The sequence below is a fragment of the Meriones unguiculatus genome, chromosome 10 (assembly GCF_030254825.1).
Source record: "Meriones unguiculatus strain TT.TT164.6M chromosome 10, Bangor_MerUng_6.1, whole genome shotgun sequence".
NCBI lineage: Eukaryota > Metazoa > Chordata > Mammalia > Rodentia > Muridae > Meriones > Meriones unguiculatus.
In genome coordinates this window covers 59,843,606-59,865,236 of record NC_083358.1, presented here as the reverse complement: position 1 = coordinate 59,865,236, position 21,631 = coordinate 59,843,606, and the positions used below count along the sequence as shown (strand labels likewise).

General features: G+C 37.5%; 1 protein-coding gene across 2 annotated transcripts in view; it reads right to left on the bottom strand.

Moving 5' to 3' along the window:
* Prkacb (protein kinase cAMP-activated catalytic subunit beta) overlaps positions 1-21,631 on the bottom strand; it is a 100,784-nt gene that overhangs the window by 47,764 nt on the left and 31,389 nt on the right. Inside the window, exon 1 of one of the 2 annotated variants that reach the window (XM_021647982.2) lies at positions 10,605-10,827. The exons of the other annotated variant lie outside the window; for it this stretch is intronic. Within the exon in view, the coding sequence (XP_021503657.1) occupies positions 10,605-10,791 (187 nt within the window). The 5' untranslated portion in view covers positions 10,792-10,827. Of the gene's footprint in view, positions 1-10,604; positions 10,828-21,631 lie in introns of those variants that run through there. 2 annotated transcript variants of the gene reach the window in all.

The window sequence follows — 21,631 nt, the reverse complement described above, 5'->3', positions numbered from 1 at the left end:
TGAGCAGTCAACAGAAACTGTCCCAGAAATGGGATTTATGCATGATTTAGAAAACATTTGCAAGGAGCCAGCAAAATGTTAGATGAAATAACAGGGAACTGCTTAAAGACTTGATGAGAATGATACAACAGATGGAAATTTCAATACAGAAAGAGAAATATGTAAAAACAAAAGTTGAGATCTGACAAATTAATATAAAAATTTAAACTCACTATAATATTAACATCAAATTTCAGATGGAAAAGGACCTAAGTCATTAATGTAAGTTGCAGATAGATGGTATATATGAAGGACACCACAGAAAGTGACAGTATTAAAAACATATTTAATGCTAAGGTCCCAACATAGATCTACTAGAAAACAGGAGGAAACGATGGGAACATGTTTAAAAAGAAATAATGACTGACAATGCCCTAATTTGAAAAAACAACAACCCACAGCCCATGAAGCAAGTGAAGCCGACAGTTTAGCTAATACTACCAAGGGCAAACAGAATGAGACCCACATCTAGATACTCCAAGTGACTGAAAAATAAAGGCAAAGAAAGAAACCTTAAAAGCAGCAAGAGAAAAATCAGTATTAGTGTACCAGGGAAAAGCAATACAATGAGTGATAACTTCAAGAGTGACCAGAGGGCAGTGAAATGATACACAGAAAATGTTAGAAGAAACAAACTGTCAGTAAGCACTGTATCCAGGAACACTATTGTCCACAAAAGTAAAATAGAATGTTTAGAAAAAATTACAATAGAGGACACGTGCTGTAACTAGAAATGTACAATGGAGCCTTTGATGACAACAAAGTGCCATTATAGGGTAAGTCGATAGGAAGAGGCAGAGTTACTAACTAAACTAACAAGGATGTTATATACATGTGTATACATGTATATACATATATGTGCATATACACACATATGCAGGTTACACATAGTCTTCAATATGTGAGTGTGTATATATGGTACTGAGTATAAAACCTTAACCCTGCTAGTTATGAGAGTTCACAAAATGTACAAATGCAAAATATATGAAAATAACAACCATATTTATTATTACATTTTCTGTTTTTACAATAGGGTCTCACTGTATAGCCCTGGCTAGCCTGGAACTCACTATGTAGACCAGGATGGACTCAAACTCATAGAGATTCACCTGCCTCTGCCTCTCCAAGTGCTGGGGTTATAGGCATGTGCCAGCATTTAGATAAGAAATTTAGGATATTAGTGCAAAGAAGTTTTATTTTAGTAGTGAATTATGTCAGTTATATCCTTTAGAAGAGAGACTGTTAATAGATGAAATCATTAAAAATCAAAAAGCATCTATTAAGAAAAATATTTTAACAGAAGAAAAGTCACAGGAGCTTTCAAATGTAATCTGTGTTTGCTCAAAAACTTAGGATGGGGAAATAGGAACAACAATAAGAACAAAGTCTATGAAACAGAAAACAATAAAACAAGATATAAATCTATCATATCAACAGTTACATTAAATATAATAAAAAACACAAATCAAAACACAGTAATTACCAATCTGATTAAGAACCAAGGCTCAAACATATGCCATCTATAAGAAATACCAAGTCTGAAAACACAAGCAGTAACTAAAATGGGGGAAAGACATGTCAGCCCAACAACCACCTAGAAGACAGTAGACTGGGCAAAGCACTCTGCTGATAACTATTACAAGAAACAAAAGGCCATCCATTATAAGACCACACAGGGGGAGAGGTAATAACTACTGGGTGCATGTCTGTATTGAACAGAAAAGGCCTACAATACGGAAACAGACACTGACAAAATGGAAAAGAGTTAGGTAAGTTAGTGACTGTACAGCATGAATACAGTCTAGAGATTGTGTCTGTGATTCTGTTGTGCAAAAATCAGCATGGACTCATATACCTAGCCATCGGCCCCTACAATATATCTAATCACTGGTGCAGCCTGTTGCTCTGCGAGGTTTGCTCTACCAGACATGTTCTGGCATGCAATCTCCCTCCACTGTTAGCTCATTGTGGGGTTTCCCCTAATGCCTCAGTTGTCTTCAAGTCTATGAGGGCATGACCCACAGACTACCCATTTTTAATTTTGTAGTGAATAATGATTCTTAATCATGTAATCACCCAGAGCTAGCAGAAAAGCCAGCATCATTGTAAAATGAAGGTTTCCCTTTCTACATCGTAAATGCGATTGTTACGAACCTTGTGGGGCTGACAAAGATACACCTGTGTACCTGGTCTTCGGTGTAAGACATCACGAGAACTTTCTCTTATATAAAGCAGATAGCTCTCTCTGGGATCTCTGCACATTTCATTGTTTTCGGTGAAGCACACCCTTCCCTAGTTTCTGTCTCTACCCCCTTGTTCTTCCAGATCACAGCTAGGTAACCAATGGAACGTGCCCAGCAAACAGGCGATGGCCCTCACTGACTTTCCCTCTATGCAGTCCTTAGCTACTTCTTTCCTTCCCAGGTCAGCCAATGTGGGCTCTAACTGGCAAGAGTGGTAACGTGCTCCATATGTTTACAGTGCACGATGAACACAGCCATATGAGATGAGGTCAGACACAGGAGAAAATGATGCTACCACAGTGGAGGCTCACTGCTCACTGAGACTCAGTGATGCAGTCAAAGCATGACTAGAGTTGGTGACTTCAAAACTCTTTTAATAAATCGTAGGAAAAGTATAGACAGGAAGTAAATACAGATAAATATGCACAATGCCATTGAACAATTCATATCCATAAAATATAGCAGCAAAAGTCAGCAGAATAATAAAAAAAACATATTCTTTTACAATGTATTATGGAAATGCTCTGTATCATATGGAAGGCCATAAAATAAGTGCATTAATTCAAAAGGCTTGCTCAATCTTTTAAAATAATTCTCTTATCAAGTATAATTAAAGGCTTGCAAGATGGCCAAATGGGCATCTGGCACGGAGCTGGATGACCTGAGTTCTATCCCCACACCCTACAAGGTAGATGGAGAGAACCAACTCTTGTAAGTGGTCAGTCCTCTGACTTCCACATCTGTGCCATAGCATGTACACATCATACATCACATACACATACATACACACACACACATTTACACACACACAACACACATATATTCAATATTTTTTTAAAGCATAATTAAAGAATAAACAACAGAAAAAGATTTTGGAAATGCTCAAATCTGCAGACACGATCACAAAGAAATACCAAGGGAAACAAGGAAACATTGTGCATGGCAAGAAAACATCCTCCAACCATTCCTGGCGTGCTCCTGCAGCTCCCTGCTGGCTGCATGTACCCATGTCCAAGAGGTCCCACAACCTCATGAACTGTGCTGCCAGCTGCGAACCAACTGCAGAAATATAACTGTGGGTGGTTAGCAGGTACCAAAGGGATCGTTTCTTCCAGTTTGTGGTTTTCTTAAAGGGGAAACTAACAAAAATGGAAGAAATAACCAATAAAATTGAAAATATGAAAACGATTGAAAAATGCAAGTCTAACCAATAATGTGGAACTACAAATACCATACTGAGGAACATGAAATAGACAAATTATTTAAAAGCTACAAATTACCAAAAACTAACTCAGAAAGAAGAATAATAGACATGTAAAAATATTAAGTAGGATAAGACAGATGGCTCAGTGGTTAAGAGCTCTGGCTGTTCTTCCAGAACTTCCTAGGTTCAGTTCCCAGCACCCACATGGCAGCTCACAACTGTTGATACCCTCAGACAGGCATACATGCAGGCAAAACACTACTGCACATAAAATCAAAATAAATTTAAAAGATATTAAAATAGTTAAGTGGTTTTCCCATTAACGAAAGCTCAAATCCAAATGGGCTCATGAGGGAACACTATGAAGTTATCAAATACAATACCAGTTTTATACAAGGACAGAGTGAGTAGTCAGAATTATATGGAATTCAGAGCAAAGAACACTAGTGACTCACTTTACAAGGGCTGAAAGCAAAACTGGGGAAAGACCTAAACAAAGCTACAGGTCAGTGCCCTCCACAAATACTGATGCAAAGGTCTCTGTCCAAATGCCTGTGCTCTGCTGAAGGGGTTATACCCTGTGAAGGCTTATCTCAGGAAGGCAAGACAGTTCCACTGAAGATCAATTAATAAGATATGTTCATAGAACAAAGAACAAGCCACTGACCACCAGCATATGCTGCAGCAGCATTCTAAAAGTCCTCGCAACAAGCACGACAAGAAGGGGCTTCTCAGACTGCTGGTGGAGTGAAGACTCCAGTGGTTTAGGTCACACTCGAAAGTGAAAGAGCGAAGAGTGTTTTCTCTGTAAGACAGAGCACAGTGCACTCATCTGCATAAACTTTGTACAGCCAAGGGAATGAAGAAAGGTATTAGGGACATTTCAACATGTAGGAGGTTTTATTTGAAGATGGCATGATCCAATCTGAAGAGCATAATTTACCTGGTTAGGTAAGAAGTGAAATTAACACATGGTCTAATTCACAAACACACCGGTAGAAATAAAGTGCTTACAAGATGGATTTACAAAGACCGTAGATGGCAAATGTTTAAAGGGATGGAGAGGCACATGACTACTGTTAAGATGACAATTTCTCACAAATTAATCTCCAGATTCCATACCATATCTATAGAACTTCAATAGGCTTTTCTTTAGAAACTGGCAAGCTGACCCAGAAATGTGTATGGAAAAACAAACCCTCGAACAGCTAAAATTATTTTGGTAAAAGGACAAAATTAGAGAAATTATGCTGCTTGGTTTCAAAACTTATTTTAAACTGATAGTGACCACATCAATGTGGCCAGCCTAGGGATGGACCACACAGTTAACTGGCACAGAACTGAGAATTCACACATAACCTGAGTTTTGACAAAGGAATTAAGATAGTTCAATGGAGGAAAGCTTTCATAAAATGAAGTAATAAAAACCAGATACACATAAAAAATTACTTCAATCCATGCTTCACAGTAAATATAAAATTGAAAAAAAAATGGGTCTGCAGAAGAAAGTACAGACTAAACATATGAATTAAATTTGGTAAGACAAACACTTCCCAAGACCTGGTACAAAAGGCACAATTCACAAATGAAAAGAAAGATAAAACTGATTTCATTAACCTATCCTTTCCAAAGGCATCATTTTAAGAAATGATAAGGCATGTAAGAAGCTGAGAGCAAATATTTGTAAATTTTAAGTCTTCAAAAGAATTTGGATTCAGAATATATAAAGAATTAAGACTTAATAAAGACACTTTAATTCTGAAAGTGGATAAAATATTTAAGTGAACATGTATCCAATCCAGACACACAAATAGCTTTTGAGAATATAAAAATAAACCAATACCACTAGTTACTATGGACATAGAAACTGAAACCATACTGTGAATTATCAGCTCAAACCTCAAAGTGGCTATACCCGAAAGACTGATGATCCCAAATCCTGACAAACATATGAAGAAACTGGACTCCTCTTGTATTACAAGTGAAGCATAAAATAGGACAGCTACTTTGATAAAGTATGCTGGCCATTTCCTAAAAATATAAACATTCATGACACAATCATTTTATTCCCAGTCCACTCCTATATACTTCCTAAAAAAAGGAGATCTGTTTGCAAGGCTTGTTTTTAAATGTTTATGATAACATTATCCAAACAGGCAAAAAATCTAGAAATAATCCTTGTGTTAGTCAATCACAGAACAGAAAAGATAAAGCCAATGTGTTCTAACCACACAACACAGTATGATTTAGAAATAAACAGGAAACAACTACTAATGCATTCTGTAACACAGATGAAAGATGTCAGAAACAGTAGGTTACACAGAATAATCACACATAATTCCAGTGATGTAAAACATCTAAAAAAGAGATGAACAGAAAGAGGTGGTAACTGAGTGTTTATGAGTTTGAGGGAAGAGTGGGAGATAGTTCCATCTGGATATGGGATGAAATGTAGCTGCTGATTACCCAGATTCCTAGTGTCTGAAATACAGTATTTGCTAGGGTCAGGTGAATATTTTGGTATTTTTAGTGAATACCTACAAACCTTTCAAAGAAATTGCAAAGACCGTAAGAGAAAAGTTAGAAAGAATCCATTTGCCTAAGTTTAAAGGCTGTAAATCTTAAGATAAAAAAGCACTCACTGAGAATAGGGTAGCAATGTCAGAATGAACCCACACTCTTTATTGCCTTCAGGGGGGTAAAAATCAAGCTTCACAGACAGACATTACACAAGGACTAAATGAAACACAATCCAACACCACAAAGTAAGTCTTACTAGAAATGAGTTGAGAGAACATGAAGAAAGGAACCATGGGTTCTAATAAGGGAAAAGGTTGAGGAACAGATGTCTTGGCAGTCTTGTTAAGAGCTGCTATTTACAGGACACATTAACTAAGAACAGAGCCAACCATGAAAGAAACTGCAAAAGGAAATTCCCATCAGAAGTATTGTGAACAAATACAGTTAAGAAGGGAACTCACTGTCATTCACTGTAGTTTTAAAAGTGTTAGCCTGAATTAAAGACCAAAAACAAACAGAAAAGTATGCTAGTTAAATGTACTTCCTTATAGAAGAATGAGCAAATTAATTTATCTTGAATTTCATGTTTCAAATTCTTTTGGCTCTTTTATCTAAGTTGTCATTATATTATGATTTCCCGTTTTAAAAAATGACGATAATGAGCTGGAAATACCACTCGCCTACCCACCATACTCAGTTCCCTGAGTTATACCCCTGGCATCATACACACAGACATGGGGAGAAGGGAGGAGGAGGGGGAAGGGAAGGGGAGAAGAGAAGGGAGGAGAGGGGTAGAGATATTATTCACAATCCAACATTCTGAATATTTGTAACAATGTGTTAACTATTACAATGCTTCTGGCTGCTCCTCTGAACTCTTGTTTTTGATAGTAAAGTCATCTAATTTACCTTGGAATCTTTATGATCATAGTTTTTTAAATGATTTATTTTTATAATATGTATATGGATGCTTTCCTGCAAATATGTATGTGTATCACATGTGTGCCTCGTGCCTACGAAGGCCTGAAGAGGTCTTAGGATCTCCTGGAACTGGAATTATAGGCAGCTGTGAACTGTCATGTGGGTGCTGGGTACTGAAGCCAGGTCCTCTGCAAGAGCAATTTTTTTTTTTTTTTCCAAGACGGAGTTTCTCTGGGTAGCCTTTGCTATCCTGGACTTGCTTTTTAAACCAGGATGGCCTCTTACTCGGTGATCCGCCTGCCTCTGCCTCTCTGAGTGCTGGGACAGACATGCGCCATCACACCTGGCTTGCAAGAGCAATTTTTAACTCTGGCAATTTCTCTGGCCTCTGTAATCAGTTTATAAACTATAATATAATAAACATTCAAAAAGATTTTCTAATGAGTAGAAATTGATTATAATCAATGAGTTCACAAAATGGTTACAGAATGAAAACAGGAGATGAAACATAAATAATTTAGAAGTTATACCCACATAAATTCAACCAACTAACAAATTGGGTTTAAGGATCTTCAAAAGGAAAAAAGTGATAGTCTATTACAGTCACTTGAGATCTAGTTCTAACTGAGGAGATTCATATCCTAAATTATTCATTGCAGTACTTAAATCTACACTATAATAAACTTGCATCCACCATAGAAATTAACAAGCATTTCTTAGGAAGAAAGGACAGGTAAAGTGTTGGATGTTATCAACACATTTGCTCTTTAAAATGCTGCAGTTTAGACATTATTAAGTGCAAAAATCAATGGTTCACAACATTTAAACCTTCTATTACTTTCAGCTTTATATAACCGCAGTTGTGATAAAAATGACTTAAAAGTGAAACAATAAATTTTCTAGGTAGACAAGTCAATGAATGTCAGTAGCCCATTTATTCTAAGTCAGGACAAAAATAATTCCTCTGGGTTGTTACTTTGAACCTAATATACTTAAGTGTGCAAGGAAATAGCTATTACATATTTAACCATCAGGAATTATTGTTATTTAATTTGATCACTAAAGTTAAAACCCCTCAAACAACTCTGCCATCTGCTGACAGGGGCATGTACATTATCCTCAGGTTGAAGCAGGAGGATCATAGCAAGTTTGAGGCCAGCCTGGGCTACATATTGAGTCCAAAGCCAACGTGAGCCACAAAAACAAACAAACAAACAAACAACAACAAAAACAAAATCCTTTATAAAAACCAAAACTGTTTGCCCAAATTAGCCTTCACTCTTCACTCAAGAGTCCTCGCACCTAATTTTTAAACTGTGTTTCCCCACTTAGTTGCTTCTTAAAACAGCACTTTAGGATAAAGCAACCCTGGTGGATCAGGATACATCCTTCCTTTTTCTGGTCATGCAACTAAACTCCACTGAAGTGGCTTCCATAATGGGTTTTGCCTGGAAACTCCTTATTGTCAAAAGCTCTTCTTTGGTCTGGTGAGATGGCTCAGAGGTAAAGGTTGTTCCTGAACCTCATGACCTGACTTCAATCCCCAGGACCCACACAGTGAAAGGGAAGACCCAAGTCTGCAAGCTGTCCTCTCATTTAGGCATCTCCACCCACACCCCCCAAACAAATCTTTTTTTAAACTGCCTTCCTTAGCATATACATAAATGAATAAAGAATTGTTTCCATCACACAAAATAAATAAGTGAGGAGTACTGAAATGACAGGGTTGCAGTTTCCCTTCTCTGCAGAACAGAGCATATGCTACTGTGTTCTTCCTTACACATGAAATTATGGTGCCTAGTAGAATATTTTGAGGATATGAAAAGGAGAAGAGGGTAAAAGAACACTTACTGAACTTCAGTTGCTCCTTAACAATTTCTTATTCAAGCTTATTATTCACAGAGTTACATTTGGTCATAATTGTATTTGTATACCATGATCCTATTGCCCTTCCCCCCTTCTCTTTTCAATAGAGAAAAAACTCCCAGCATTTTTTTAGTCTATTTCTCTAAAAGAAATCATGTTATAAAACTGTGTTCTATTGCTGCATTTAACAATTGTTCTGAAAGTATACAGGTCTTGTATACTTATGGCCTGCTCAGTCTAGTTCAGTTATAACTTCCAGTGATTAAATTCCATTATATTCTTTCCAAAATCAAAAAATCAACTCTGTTTTTGTTTGCAATTAAAAATACCTTTCGAGTACAGAAAAATATCTTCAAAAGGGGTTAGAAGACTGCAATTTACAGAGCAGGCAGCAGGGCCATGAAGATTTTTGTCACAAGCAGGTTGCACGACTGTGCTATTCTTCCAGTTGTCAATAATTCCTGAGTATGGACAAATATGAGACTCTTCACCTGTTACCTTCCTATATAGTGAAGATTAACTCAAAAGTAGTGAGATTTTTTTTTTTTTTTGAGAAGTTGGGCATGGTGGTACAGGCTTAGAATCATAGCACTCAGGAAGCTAGGCAGGAGGAGCTACTTCCTTGAATTCTGGGCTGCAGTGTAAGAGCTTGTGTAAAACACACACACAGATAGAGATAAAAACATACCACAGACATATTCACACACACATAGAGATAAAGACACAGAGAGAGAGAGAGACAGAAGCAGACACACATACACACTCATACACAGAGAGAAAATGTTGAATGAAAACACTTCTGTACAAAAACACGCCCTTTTTCATTTTCTCCTAGAGTATCTTCAAGGAGCTAAAAACAATTCTCATGTAGGAAAACAGTAACCTCAGCTTCTCCAGAGCCATCTACAAGTCCATTTTTATTTTAAAAATGAGTTTTTATTTTATTTTATTTTATTTTATTTTATTTTCTTAACTGCTTTGGAACCCATGAATACAAAGAGGCAAATCCTACTTCTATTGATGACCAAATAAATGCAGCAGAAAAGGCTACAATACCAGGAGAAACCACTGGGAAAACTCCCTGGAAGGTACCACTCTGTTTATATGTGAAGCTCAGCCTTTAAACTTCTTGCCATCAAAGATGCCAAATCATTTTAGAGAAACAGTAAGTCTGAACCTTTTAACAGACCTAAAAAAAATGTAACACAATACACAACTCGTTTAACCTATAGTCGTATTCACACGATACAAAATGCAAGTATAAAAGATTTTGACGTCCATAGTGTAACAAATGTAAAATTTTACATAGATTAATAATCTGCTTTTATTAGAAGGCCTTTTCTGTAAGAACTGAAATAATTTTTACATACTTTTAAATTTATTAAAAAACAGGTGACAAACCCAATAAAATGTAATTATAACTAAATGTTACTTGTTACTTTCAAAATATAGTTATAAATAAAAAAATTTTAAAGCAGATCATTATTTTTTTTACCTTAGAACAAAAACAGTGACATATATTAGAAATTACATAAGCATAACACTCACATTTTTTATAATTGATATTTGACCTAGTTTGTCACATAAACTTAAAAAAAAAAAAGAATTACATATGATTCAGCTCAACTTATTTCTTATGGAACGTCTCACCATCTTAAAAAATGTCCGTGTACAAATCACAAAGCAAACCTAACTGTGTTCTTTGTGTTTGATCCTAAAACTCCAAGTACTTTAGCTTCTAATTACAATATATCAGTTAAAAAACAACAACAACAACAAAACAAAACAAAACAAAACCCCAAACCACTTACTTGATCTGTCCCATGGAGCAGTGTGTTCAGACACCCGAAGGCTGTCACTCTCCAGAGCTGCCCTCTGGTCATGTGTGGCACCTTTGGAGTGCCTGTGAAACAGACGGCTAGCAAAACCTTCCAGCTTTTGGAGGGCAGTGGACGTGCCTGTGTGCTGGACACAGGACAGTTCTTTGTAAGCTGCCATTCATGTGCATTTACACTTTAACGTAACTGCAAATGTTTCCAGAAGGAGCTCAACTTCCTACCAAGAAGCTAAGAGCTATGCATGTGTTAAACTTCCTGTCTGCTGGGTTTGCAAACCACTGCTGCTGCTGTTTCCTGTTAATATAAAACAGCACACCAGCCCAGCGAGCCTTTCTCAGCGAAACTACTCATTTCAGCTACAGATGTACACTTTAAAACTTGTAGTACCTGCTAATGGCTCTAGGTTTGAGTGTTCTGATAATCAGTATGTCTCTGAATGAACAGAGTAAGTAAAAAGGTTCATATACAGAGAAGGGTAAAGGTATTTTCAAAAATATGAAAAACTAGTTAAACATGAATTACAACCCCATGTAAATAACCAGAGGCCAAATATTAACATGCTTGAATTATTTTACAGGAAGTCAGCTGATACACAGACTTTATGAATCTTTATAAGCAGTTAAGTTTTCATCAAAATCAGTATGAAGAGATGTGACAAGCCTCTTTCAAGAAAACAATGAATAACATATGTCCTAACTAAGAAAAAAATCTGAACTAATTTCATAAAATCAAAGTTGCTAACTCACTAACTTAAGGTTAATACATATGGGAATTACAAAAAGAGCATACCAATAGTGCTTATCAAATTTATTTATGGATATGTACCTGTCTATAAAGAGTACATTTCAAAACAGTCTAACATTTGAAAAGAATAAGAAGAAAAAATCAGATTTAAGTTATGGAAGATAATCCTATGGTAACCCTAAGTTATAATTTTTTCATAAGTTAAAATTTTCTAGGTTGTTAGCCATACCAAAAGTTTTTCACTGAGAGAACAGAATTCCTTCCAATTGACAGAAGACAGCTATTTCCTCCTTCTTCTGACTTAATGATCTCTTGAAAATATCACGAGAAGTAATAAAATGTGTCATGTCTAATTTGCAGGATAAGGTACTGGTGGGGATTTACCAAGGATTTTGAGTGGCTGCCTTTTGACACCATGTGTGTCAGGAATGTAGGGTTTTCCTCTTTGGGAGTTCAAATAAAGGAAAGGGAAAAAAAATCTGAAAAAATCTAAAAAAATATCTTAGTCCATATTTCCTGTTAACTATTTTAACACAAGAAATAAAACAAAAATGGTAAGCAGGAACAGTAATGTAATCAAACTAGGGCAACACACATGAAGGTTCTTAAGCAAGTCTGCCGGAGCAACACTGAGCAGAGAGCCCCGCCCTGTAAGAACTCTGCAGAGACGCTGTTTGTGGAGGACAAACAGGGTAGACAGGTATGCAATGGGACCTACATGACCAACCTTCAAATGTGTAGCTTTCTCTAAAAATCATCCAATGTGTACAATCAGTGATATGTTAATATGTGGCAATGTCTTACACAGAACAGATAGACAAGGAGACTGCACTGTGTCCAGAGCACAGAGCGACCCGTAGGCAAAAAAATAGGTAAAAGTCCTCAACTGCTTTGATACACTCCTAATGGAATTCTACTCATTCTCACGGTCACCTTGTCAGCACAGCACTTCTACAAACTCTTAGGAAAGCAAACTGCTCTGTTTCCACTGCCCTTACCATGTCATATGAATATTGGCTATTTCTCAAGTGTGGTCCTGTTGTATTACTTGGATTCATAAGCATAACACATACTACTATAAGATCAATAAACATGTAAGTGAAGTATTCACTTTTAACACTTTAAAGGTCTAAGTAAAATCACCAAATACTAGAAAACATTATTATTTACAATAGGTGTATATTTGTAAATAAACTAGTAAGCATTAAGCAATTTATGTAAAGATAATAAAAGTAATATTATTGGACTTTTCATAGTTATCTACAATCACAGTTTGTCTTCATTCTTTTGTGTTCATTAAGCATAAATACAGATTTCCATAATCACCCCTGTTGCCCTGCTCTCAATCACTGTCTACAATCCTTCATCTCTGCTGTGTGGGCCTTCCCAGATAATACCCATGCTGTGCCCTTGCCAAACACAACCAAGCAGAACATTTCAGCTGGGCCAGAGTCATCTTTAACAGACATCTAGTCAGACTGATGTTTATGTTGCTTAAATACAGAAACTCTTACATTTCAAACAAGAACACCGGGATTCATTTAACTAAAATATATGAGATTCAAAAATTATTATAGCAAAAAAAAAGGAAACTTCACAAACTGAGTATCTTGAAAATGCTATGTTTGAAAGCCTTCTTTTTTTTTTTTTATTACTAAAGCTGTTTCCTTTTGTTCGAAAGACCTTGCCTATCATAAAATATTTAATTTTCTAAATACTTGTCCGTGGTAATGTGACCAGGAAGCTGTTGGTATGCAGGTGCTCAGGGGCTCCGATTTTTATTTAAAAGGATCTCTACTGGCATCTACTGCCTGAAAGAAACAACTGCAGTTCCAACTCAAATGGAATTACAAGACACAGCAGTTGGTGGAGGTGCACTTGTTCTGATTGCCGTGAGATACAACACACACGCACACGTGCGCACACACATAAGCACACGCATGCGCACGCATACAGTTTGTTTCTTATATGTAATAGCAAATACTAGCTAAATACTTGCTAAGCACTTTATCACAAGAAGATCTGTATTGTGATGTTAAGGCTTTAATCTTTACAAACGAATAATAGCATCAGTATTATCTGATTCTCACCATGCACCTCAGTGCTATACAGGAAATTGAACCTGAGGTCTCACACTTTCTAAACAAGTATTGTACTGACTGAGATATATTCTCAGATATTTCAAACACTGTATTTTGAGGCAGGACTTTGCTATGTTACTCAGGCTGGCTTGGATCCCCTTGTCTCAGACTCCCTTGAAGTGGCCAGCATCAGATGGCAGGACTATGGCACCATGCTCACCTGACCATGGCCACCTCAAGAAGAGAAGACAAGCTTACAAACCTCAGGACTTGCCCAGAGTCATCCAGGTGTTTTGGGCTTCTGGTCAGGGCCCTTTGGCTGACTGAACAATTGGAATCTTTCTGATTGCAGATCTTTCTGCTCTTTCTGATTCTCCAGAACCACTTTCAGGTCAGTTGTGGTTTTTCATGAATGGGAAGGGGAAGTCACAATGTTGGACACCATGGGCTGCTGGACCCACTGTCAAGGGTCTGAGACTCTGCCATGGCTTTTGTTTTCCTTCAGATGGCTGGTCACCTTGTAGCTTTTCAGTTTCATTGTCCATATCTATGTTGACAAGCACACTGGAACCAAGCAAAATTATGTACAGAAGTTTGAAGGTTAAGGAAGACATGGAATCATATTTAATATGTAATGACATTGCCTTCACGTGGAAGACAAATAAAGTGACCATGACCTTGTTGCTCAAATAAAAGTTTGAGAGTACAGTGCTGCCTTTTCTACAGCGTTATCTAATGGCTTTACACAGCATGTGAATTTCATGTAACACAGCATAGTGATTGCCATTTATCCACATAGTCTGAAGTAGTTCACCTTTAATAAGTACTCCAATGTGCGGATTTACACAATGTCCACATCTCTTTACAATTAAACTGCATTTCCACCTGTCAGTCAAGTGGCTGACTCTGTGTTTATCTACTCTGGGCCCCGGTCTGTCATGTTATCTACCTGTGTCGGTCCCTTCACTTGCACCACACTGACGTGGAGGCTGCACAATTGCTACTCAACCTAAAATCCTACAGTGGAAATCTTTCAACTTCCAACCCATCATTTTCCTAAGCTGCCTTTCTGAGCTGTGTGTGTGTGTGTGTGTGTGTGTGTGTAATGCTGGAGGTTAACTGTAGGGCTGAATCTAATCATAAAGCAAGCATGCTGGGACTTTATTGGGGTTTTGTTTACTGAGATAAATAACATCTATAGAAGCAGTCTGTGATAAAAGATATTCCTGGCACTAACCTGGGTGTTTGACTTTTTTTTTTTTAATCAGTGTTCTGCAATTTTCAGTATGGAGAACTTACATACTATTTGGTAAATACTTACCCAAGTCCTTACTAAGGTTTAAATTTACTTTTAATTGATGCATAAAAACATGGAATTATATACATATTAATGATGTACTGAAATAGAACATATTTTGAATGGTTTTTATACTACTTTAAAATATTTTAAATTGTTTACTGCTGGCTTTTCTATATTGACCCTGTATAGTCTACCCATGCCAATCTTACTAGTCCCCCTCTTTTTTCTTTGTGTAGATTTCTTGGGATTTCCTACAAGATTTAATCATTTTTGAGAAGTTTTCTCCTGAGATTTATTTCACCCGTTTACCTTCCTTGCCATAGTGAATGTCAATGACTTCCAGTATAGTGTTCAACAAGGGAAAAGAGGACATCTCTGTCTCATTTTAAGTCTTAAGGAGAAATATCCATTTTTCTTCACTTACTATAATAACTGCAGATACAATTTTGGTAGCTGCTCCTTATTGAGATAATAAATATCCTGTTTTTAGTGATAATTTAAAGACACATAAAGTTTGATGTGATATTAAGGTTTCACTTTCCTAGTCTCTTACAATAGAATAACTACATTGATTAATTTTTAAATTCCAAACCAGCCAAGGAGAAACACCTCTCATTTTTGTATATACTGCTGGATTTAATTTAATAATTCCTTGTAGGGTTTTTGTGCCTATGATCATAACACACACCATTTAATAGTTTTATTTTCATGTTTGCTTATGTTTTGGAAGCAGAATAAAGGGATTTCATAAAAATCAGTTGAGATGTATGTCTTCCATTTCAAAAGAAGATTCTGAAAAGGGTACTCACTCTTCCCTTACAAGTTTAGGAAACTTGCTTGTGAAGCTCTACGGGCCAGGAGGGCTTTGCTTTTGTTCAAAGATTACAAACACCAATGCAATTTCCTCAACAGACACAGCACGACTCTCTGTGTATGTGTGTGTACATAAAGGCCACCTTATTCTTTGAGAAAGGGTCTCTCCTGGAATTTGGAGCTCACCAGCATGGCTAGACTGATTGGCCAGAGGATCCTCTTGTGTCTGCCTCCTAGCATTGGGATTATAGGCATGTGGTTCCATGCCCAGCTAAGAATTAAACCCAAATCCTCATGGTAATCAGAAGGCAATTTACTGACTGGGTTATCTTCCAAGCTTCTAAGTTGTCCACTTTACCTTGAATGAAAATTAGGAGTTCGTGTCTTTTGAGATTCCATCTTACACCTGTCAGAATGGCTAAGATCAAAAACCTGAAGTGACAGCATATGCTGGTGAGGATGTGGAGAAAGGGGAACACTCCTCTATTGCTGGTGAGAGTGCAAACTTGTACAACCACTTTGGAAAAATTTGGCACTTTCTCAGAAAATTGGGAATAACTCTACCTCAAGAACCAGCTATAACACTCCTGGGCATATACCCAAAAGATGCTCCACCATACAACAGGGACATTTGCTCAACTATGTTCATAGCAGCTTTATTTGTCATAGCCAGAATCTGGAAACAACCCAAGTGTCCTTCAACTGAAGAATGAATAAAAAAACTATGGTACATTTAAAAACAATGACACAATGAAAAAAATTACAGACAAAAATGGTAGGAACTGGAAAAGATCATCCTGAGTGAGGTAACCCAGACATACATGATATGTACTCACTTAGAAGTGTATTTTAGCCAGATAGTATAGAATAAACATACTATAACTTGAAAACCCAAAGAAGATAAGTAACAAGGAAAGCACAGGGAGGATGCTTGAATACCACTCAGAAGAGGAAACAAAAGAATGGACAGCGGAAGTGTTGGAACAGAGGGAACAGGATTGGAGAGGGACTAATTAAGGAAATGAGAGTTAGGGAGGGCATCTCTGAGACAAGCTGGAGGCCTACAACAGGATAGGCTCCTGGAAGTATATGGGGTGACTCTAGCTGAGACTCCTAGTAGCAGGGTTCATGGAGACTGAAGAGGACACCCTCTAACCAGACAGGACTCCTACTCGATGTAGGGGAACACCAACCCACCCACAAAAACTTTGACCCAAAATTCACCCTGCCTACAAAATGTGCAGGAACAAAAATAAAGCAGAGATTGAGGGAATGTCCAATCAACACCTCGCCCACCCTGAGACCTACTCCATAGGAGAAAGCCAACCCTTGACACTGTTAATGACACTCTGCTATGCTTGCAGACAGGAGCCCGGCATAGCTGTCTTCTGAGAGACTCCACCCAGGAGCTGATTAAAACAGATGCTGATACCCACAGCCAAACAATGGGCGGACTATGGGAAGTCTTGTGTAAGAGTTGTGGGAAACAACAGAAGGATCCAGAAGGGGACAGGAACTCCACAAGAAGACAAAAAGAGCCAACAGGGGGTATTGTGGAAACTGAAGCATCAACCAAGCACCACACATGGACTGAACCTAGGCCCCTGCTCTGATGTAGCCAATAGGTAGCTTGGTCCTCATGTGGGTCCCATAGTAAGGGGAGCAAGAACTGTCTCTGACATGGACTCTGTTGCCTGCTTTTCCATCACTTCCTCTGGCAGTGATACCTTGCCAGGCCACTGTGAAAGAGGATATTCTCAGTCCTAATTCTACTTGATGTGGCAGACTGGGTTAGTGGGAGGGATTCCTCTTTGCTGAGGCGGAGCAGAAAGGGATAGAGGGGGAATAGGAAAGGAAGGTGAGAATGGAAGGAGAGGAGGGAGGGGGCTACTATTGGAAATGTAAAGGGAATAAACAAAATTTTAAAAACAAAGAAAAAAATTTGTGTGTATTTTTTTTCAGTATTACCTATTTTTTCTCTCTTATGTATGTGGCACCAATAGTAATTATTCCTCCTTTTATTCTTGATGCTGGCAACTTGAACTATCTTTTTCTTGATCAGACTTGGTACAGAACTTAAATTTATTGATCTCAAAGATCTATCTTTTGTTATCACTGATTTTCTTTCATCGTTTTGCTTTTTATTCTATTTTATTTATTTCTGTTTTCAACTTTCTATATTTTTGGTGTCATTGCTTTATTTTCTTGTTTTATAATGTGAATATTCAGACTGCTATGCAAGACTTTTATTTTCTAATATAGAAATTTAATCCTATACAAATTTTCAACAAAGATTTTCATGCATCTGAAAAGTTCTGATATAACTTCATTTCAGTCAACTCAAAATGTTTTCTAGTTTCCTCCAAAACTATTTCATCTGGAGTTGTTTTAGAGATGTGTTAAATTTCCAAAATATTCTATTATGATTTCCAACATTTCCCAATATATTTCTATCTTTGATTTCTATGTTAATGCTATTTGGTAAGAGAGTATTTTGTATGATTCTTATTCCTAAATTTGTTGGTTTTTTTTTTTTTTAACTTCACATATGGTGACAGTGAATGCTCCACATACAAATGTAAAAAGCATTTTCTACTTGTCAAATATAACTGTCAGCGACATTTGCCCTTTAAAGGCAATCCCCTAATGACCTAGTTCCTCTGACAAGGTTCCAACTGCTAAAGTTTCCATCCCTTCCCAACAGCCTATTAAACTATGAACTCATCAATCCACTGATGAGACCAGCGACCTCATGATCCATTCTCCTCCCAATATGGGGACACTGGGGACAAGCCTTTACCACATGAATTTTAGGCATATATTTCAGCTCTTAACCAGACATAAGAACAACACAAACTTGGATGCATGCTCAGCCACCTTCCTTTGCAGACACTGGTGTCCAGCCAGGTCACAGCTTTTTACACTGGTGCACAGGTTCTTCCAGGTCTCTCCTTGTTTGCACGCATTGTCCTTCCATTGTTGGTGATAATTCACGTCCTCTAATCTACTGCATGGAGTCCTGTGTTATCCCCACGCTCCATGATTTACACACCTGAGCACTGCTACTTGAGACAGTCTCAATCACCTGTTTTAGTGTGCACCTTGATTGAGGTAGGGTAAGGAGAAAAGCACCATACAAGATGCCCCTCACTGTTTCCTTCCTGCAGGAAATTTCTTTTCATGTTCTCTCAGAAAGAGTTTCTTCTGGAACAATTTTTGTTGAAACCCCCTGTGCACTGCCAGGATTAGGCAATGTGTATGGGGGGGGGAGGTTAAAAGCATGAAATTCATCACCATGCTTGTCTCTTTCCAGGGCTTGGATTTCCTATCCAAACTGCCTGTTGTCATTTATTCTTCAAAGCGTTTGCATAGCTACTATATGTGTTCTAGTGGGAGAGAGAATGATGGCAACCTGCCTCATCTTATTAACCAACAGTAGAAGCCAATCTCATAGGTTTTTATTTTAGTAATTTGTTAACTGTTTTAGAAATAAAATGTTCAAAGGGGCTAAATTCCAATATGATTTAAGTGTAGAATCAACATATACTCTTTTCTAAATAATCCCATTTGAGTTACTTTGCTTTTGTCAGAGAGCTATGTAACAGAAAAGTATATACATGGGCTGGAGAAATGGCAAGTGGTTAAAAGAACCTGTAAAGGACTCAGGTTCAGTTCCTAGCACCCAAGAGGAGCTCACAAATGACTGTAAATGATGCCCTCTTCTGGCTTCTGTCGGCACTAGGCAAACACATGGTGTGTGTATATACACACATAAAACGAAATCTCATTTTAAAAATGGTTATATAAACATATTCCTTTCAAAATGTAATGTTACATAAAATTCTTTTGCAATCACTTGTGCCAAGGTGACAAGAAATTACTATCTCACACTTGGAAAACTTTTCAACTAAGTAAGTTTCCATGATCATTTCCATGTTTTCAGCCTTTGGGTCTCCTTAATGTCTAAGACAGCAGACAACGATACTTGGAGTAAAGCAGTCAAAAATAGTTTATAATCTTGTTGGATATTCTTATTCCAAGGAAACACTCCTGTGACTTCTGATGGACCCCAAAATTCAAGCACAATACTTTATTTAACAGGCTTCCATCTCGTGCCATTCCTCCCATTCGTATCTGAAAAACATCAGTATGGATATACATGCCGTTTCTAAACCTTCCCAAGCCCCGTTTGCAAATTCCTTTTCTTGCTTTGATCCAGAGCTACACTTGGGATTAAACTGCATACTTCCAGAAGGTAGGATGCTCCACTAATCCCACTAGTCCTATCACCCCCTTAGAGTCTGTCAGTGTGTTACAGTCTGTGTCAAAAGCTTCTGCAGATGAAATTAAGGTGACTGATCAGTGACCATAAAATAGACAGTTATTCAGGTGGCCTGAGCTAATCACATTGGCTTTTAACACTAGAAAATGTTCTTCAGTTGGAAGCAGAAGAGCAATTACATGGCAGGAAATCATTAGATTCCAAACCTGAGAAGAATCAGAGTGCCTTGTTCAAGCCTTCAAGGCCATGAACAAGCATCAAAGAAAGATGTCTACGAGCTAGGAGCAACCTCTACATGTCAATAAGCAAAGAAACAAAAGCCATTTTCACATTCAAAAGAAACTGAATCAAGTATCTGAATATGTGTGAATGCAGGTTTATTTCTATGAAGTCTAGATAAGCATCAGCCAGAGTGATGAGCATCAGAACAGTGATGAATGAATAAGACATGATGAATGGGTATAGCTTGAAGTCATCAGAGCACAGTAATTTACAAAAGAACAGAAAAGAGATATGACCTAAATGCAATAAAGTAAGAGAAATTGGGAGAATGAAATTCCAACATAAGAACAATAAAGTCTAAAATCTGAAACTCCAGATTTCAGAGATTATCCTCCTCAAACATTTTAAAGACCTTCATGTTGATGAGAAACTTCTAATTCATTTACCTGCTCAATAGCCAAGATCATGGCTAGGCAGCCATCTACATCACTATGAAGGGACTCTCTAGATACACAAACCACAAGTGAAAAGGCATTTTCTCTCCCCTCCCCAAATCCCTACAGCATTCCCTGAAATGAAAGAAGGCAGCAGAGAGGCAGCATTTTGTAGCAGGAAAGCCCTGACAATGTGCCTAAGAGCAAGTTTTACAGCTCAGGTATCTGACTACACTGCATATCTGTGTGAGTGTGCACATATTTGTGCATGCGCGCGTGTGTGCATGTGTGTGTGTGATGGCCAAGAAGTCATTCTAGGAGTCATTCTCAGGAAGGACTTTCTTTCAGTGGCCTGGAACTGTCCAAACAGGCTAGGCCGACTGGCCAGACATTAAGTCTCACAGATCTGTCTCTTCAAAACTAAATTACAAATGTATGCTACCATGCCTACTTTTCCTTTTTTGGTATTTATTCTGGAGATGGAAATCATGTCTTCAAGCTTGATAGAGTGAACTATCTGCTCGGCCCCTAAAGGGCATTTATTACTTCTCAGTATAGCAAACATATTTCCAACTACTTTAGGATACTGTGCATTCCACTGTCTTCAATTTATCTATTTTAAATAAACAGTGATTTCAAAAGTTCTTTCTTTCCTTCCTTCTTTCCTCCTGTCTGTCTGTCTTTTTCTGGTGCTCCATCCTAAATCTATGTCCACCTACTTGCTAAGTATGTACTCTAGTCACGAAGCGAAGCCCCCAACTTTTTCTTTCCCCAAATATTCTTAGAAACTTGGAAATACTTTGGAAATGTGAAAGCATATCAAAGTGTCATAAAACCAGGGATAAAAACCATTAAGCTTTTCTGTTTTTATTCTCACTTTATTTTAAAGTTCCAACAAGAAATTACCACACCTAACATTAGTTTCTCTATTAAAAATTTGTAATGATTTATTAACTTTAATTTCTATATTACTTTCCAAGTTATTTGTTTATTGGGACTGTGATAAACAGCTAACAAACTTGACATCATTTAATATCGCATAACACCTGAAGAAACCTTGGACTTGTGGAAACATCCCAAGTTGTTATAAGCAATACCACGTGGTACACAGCCCCACAGGTCAT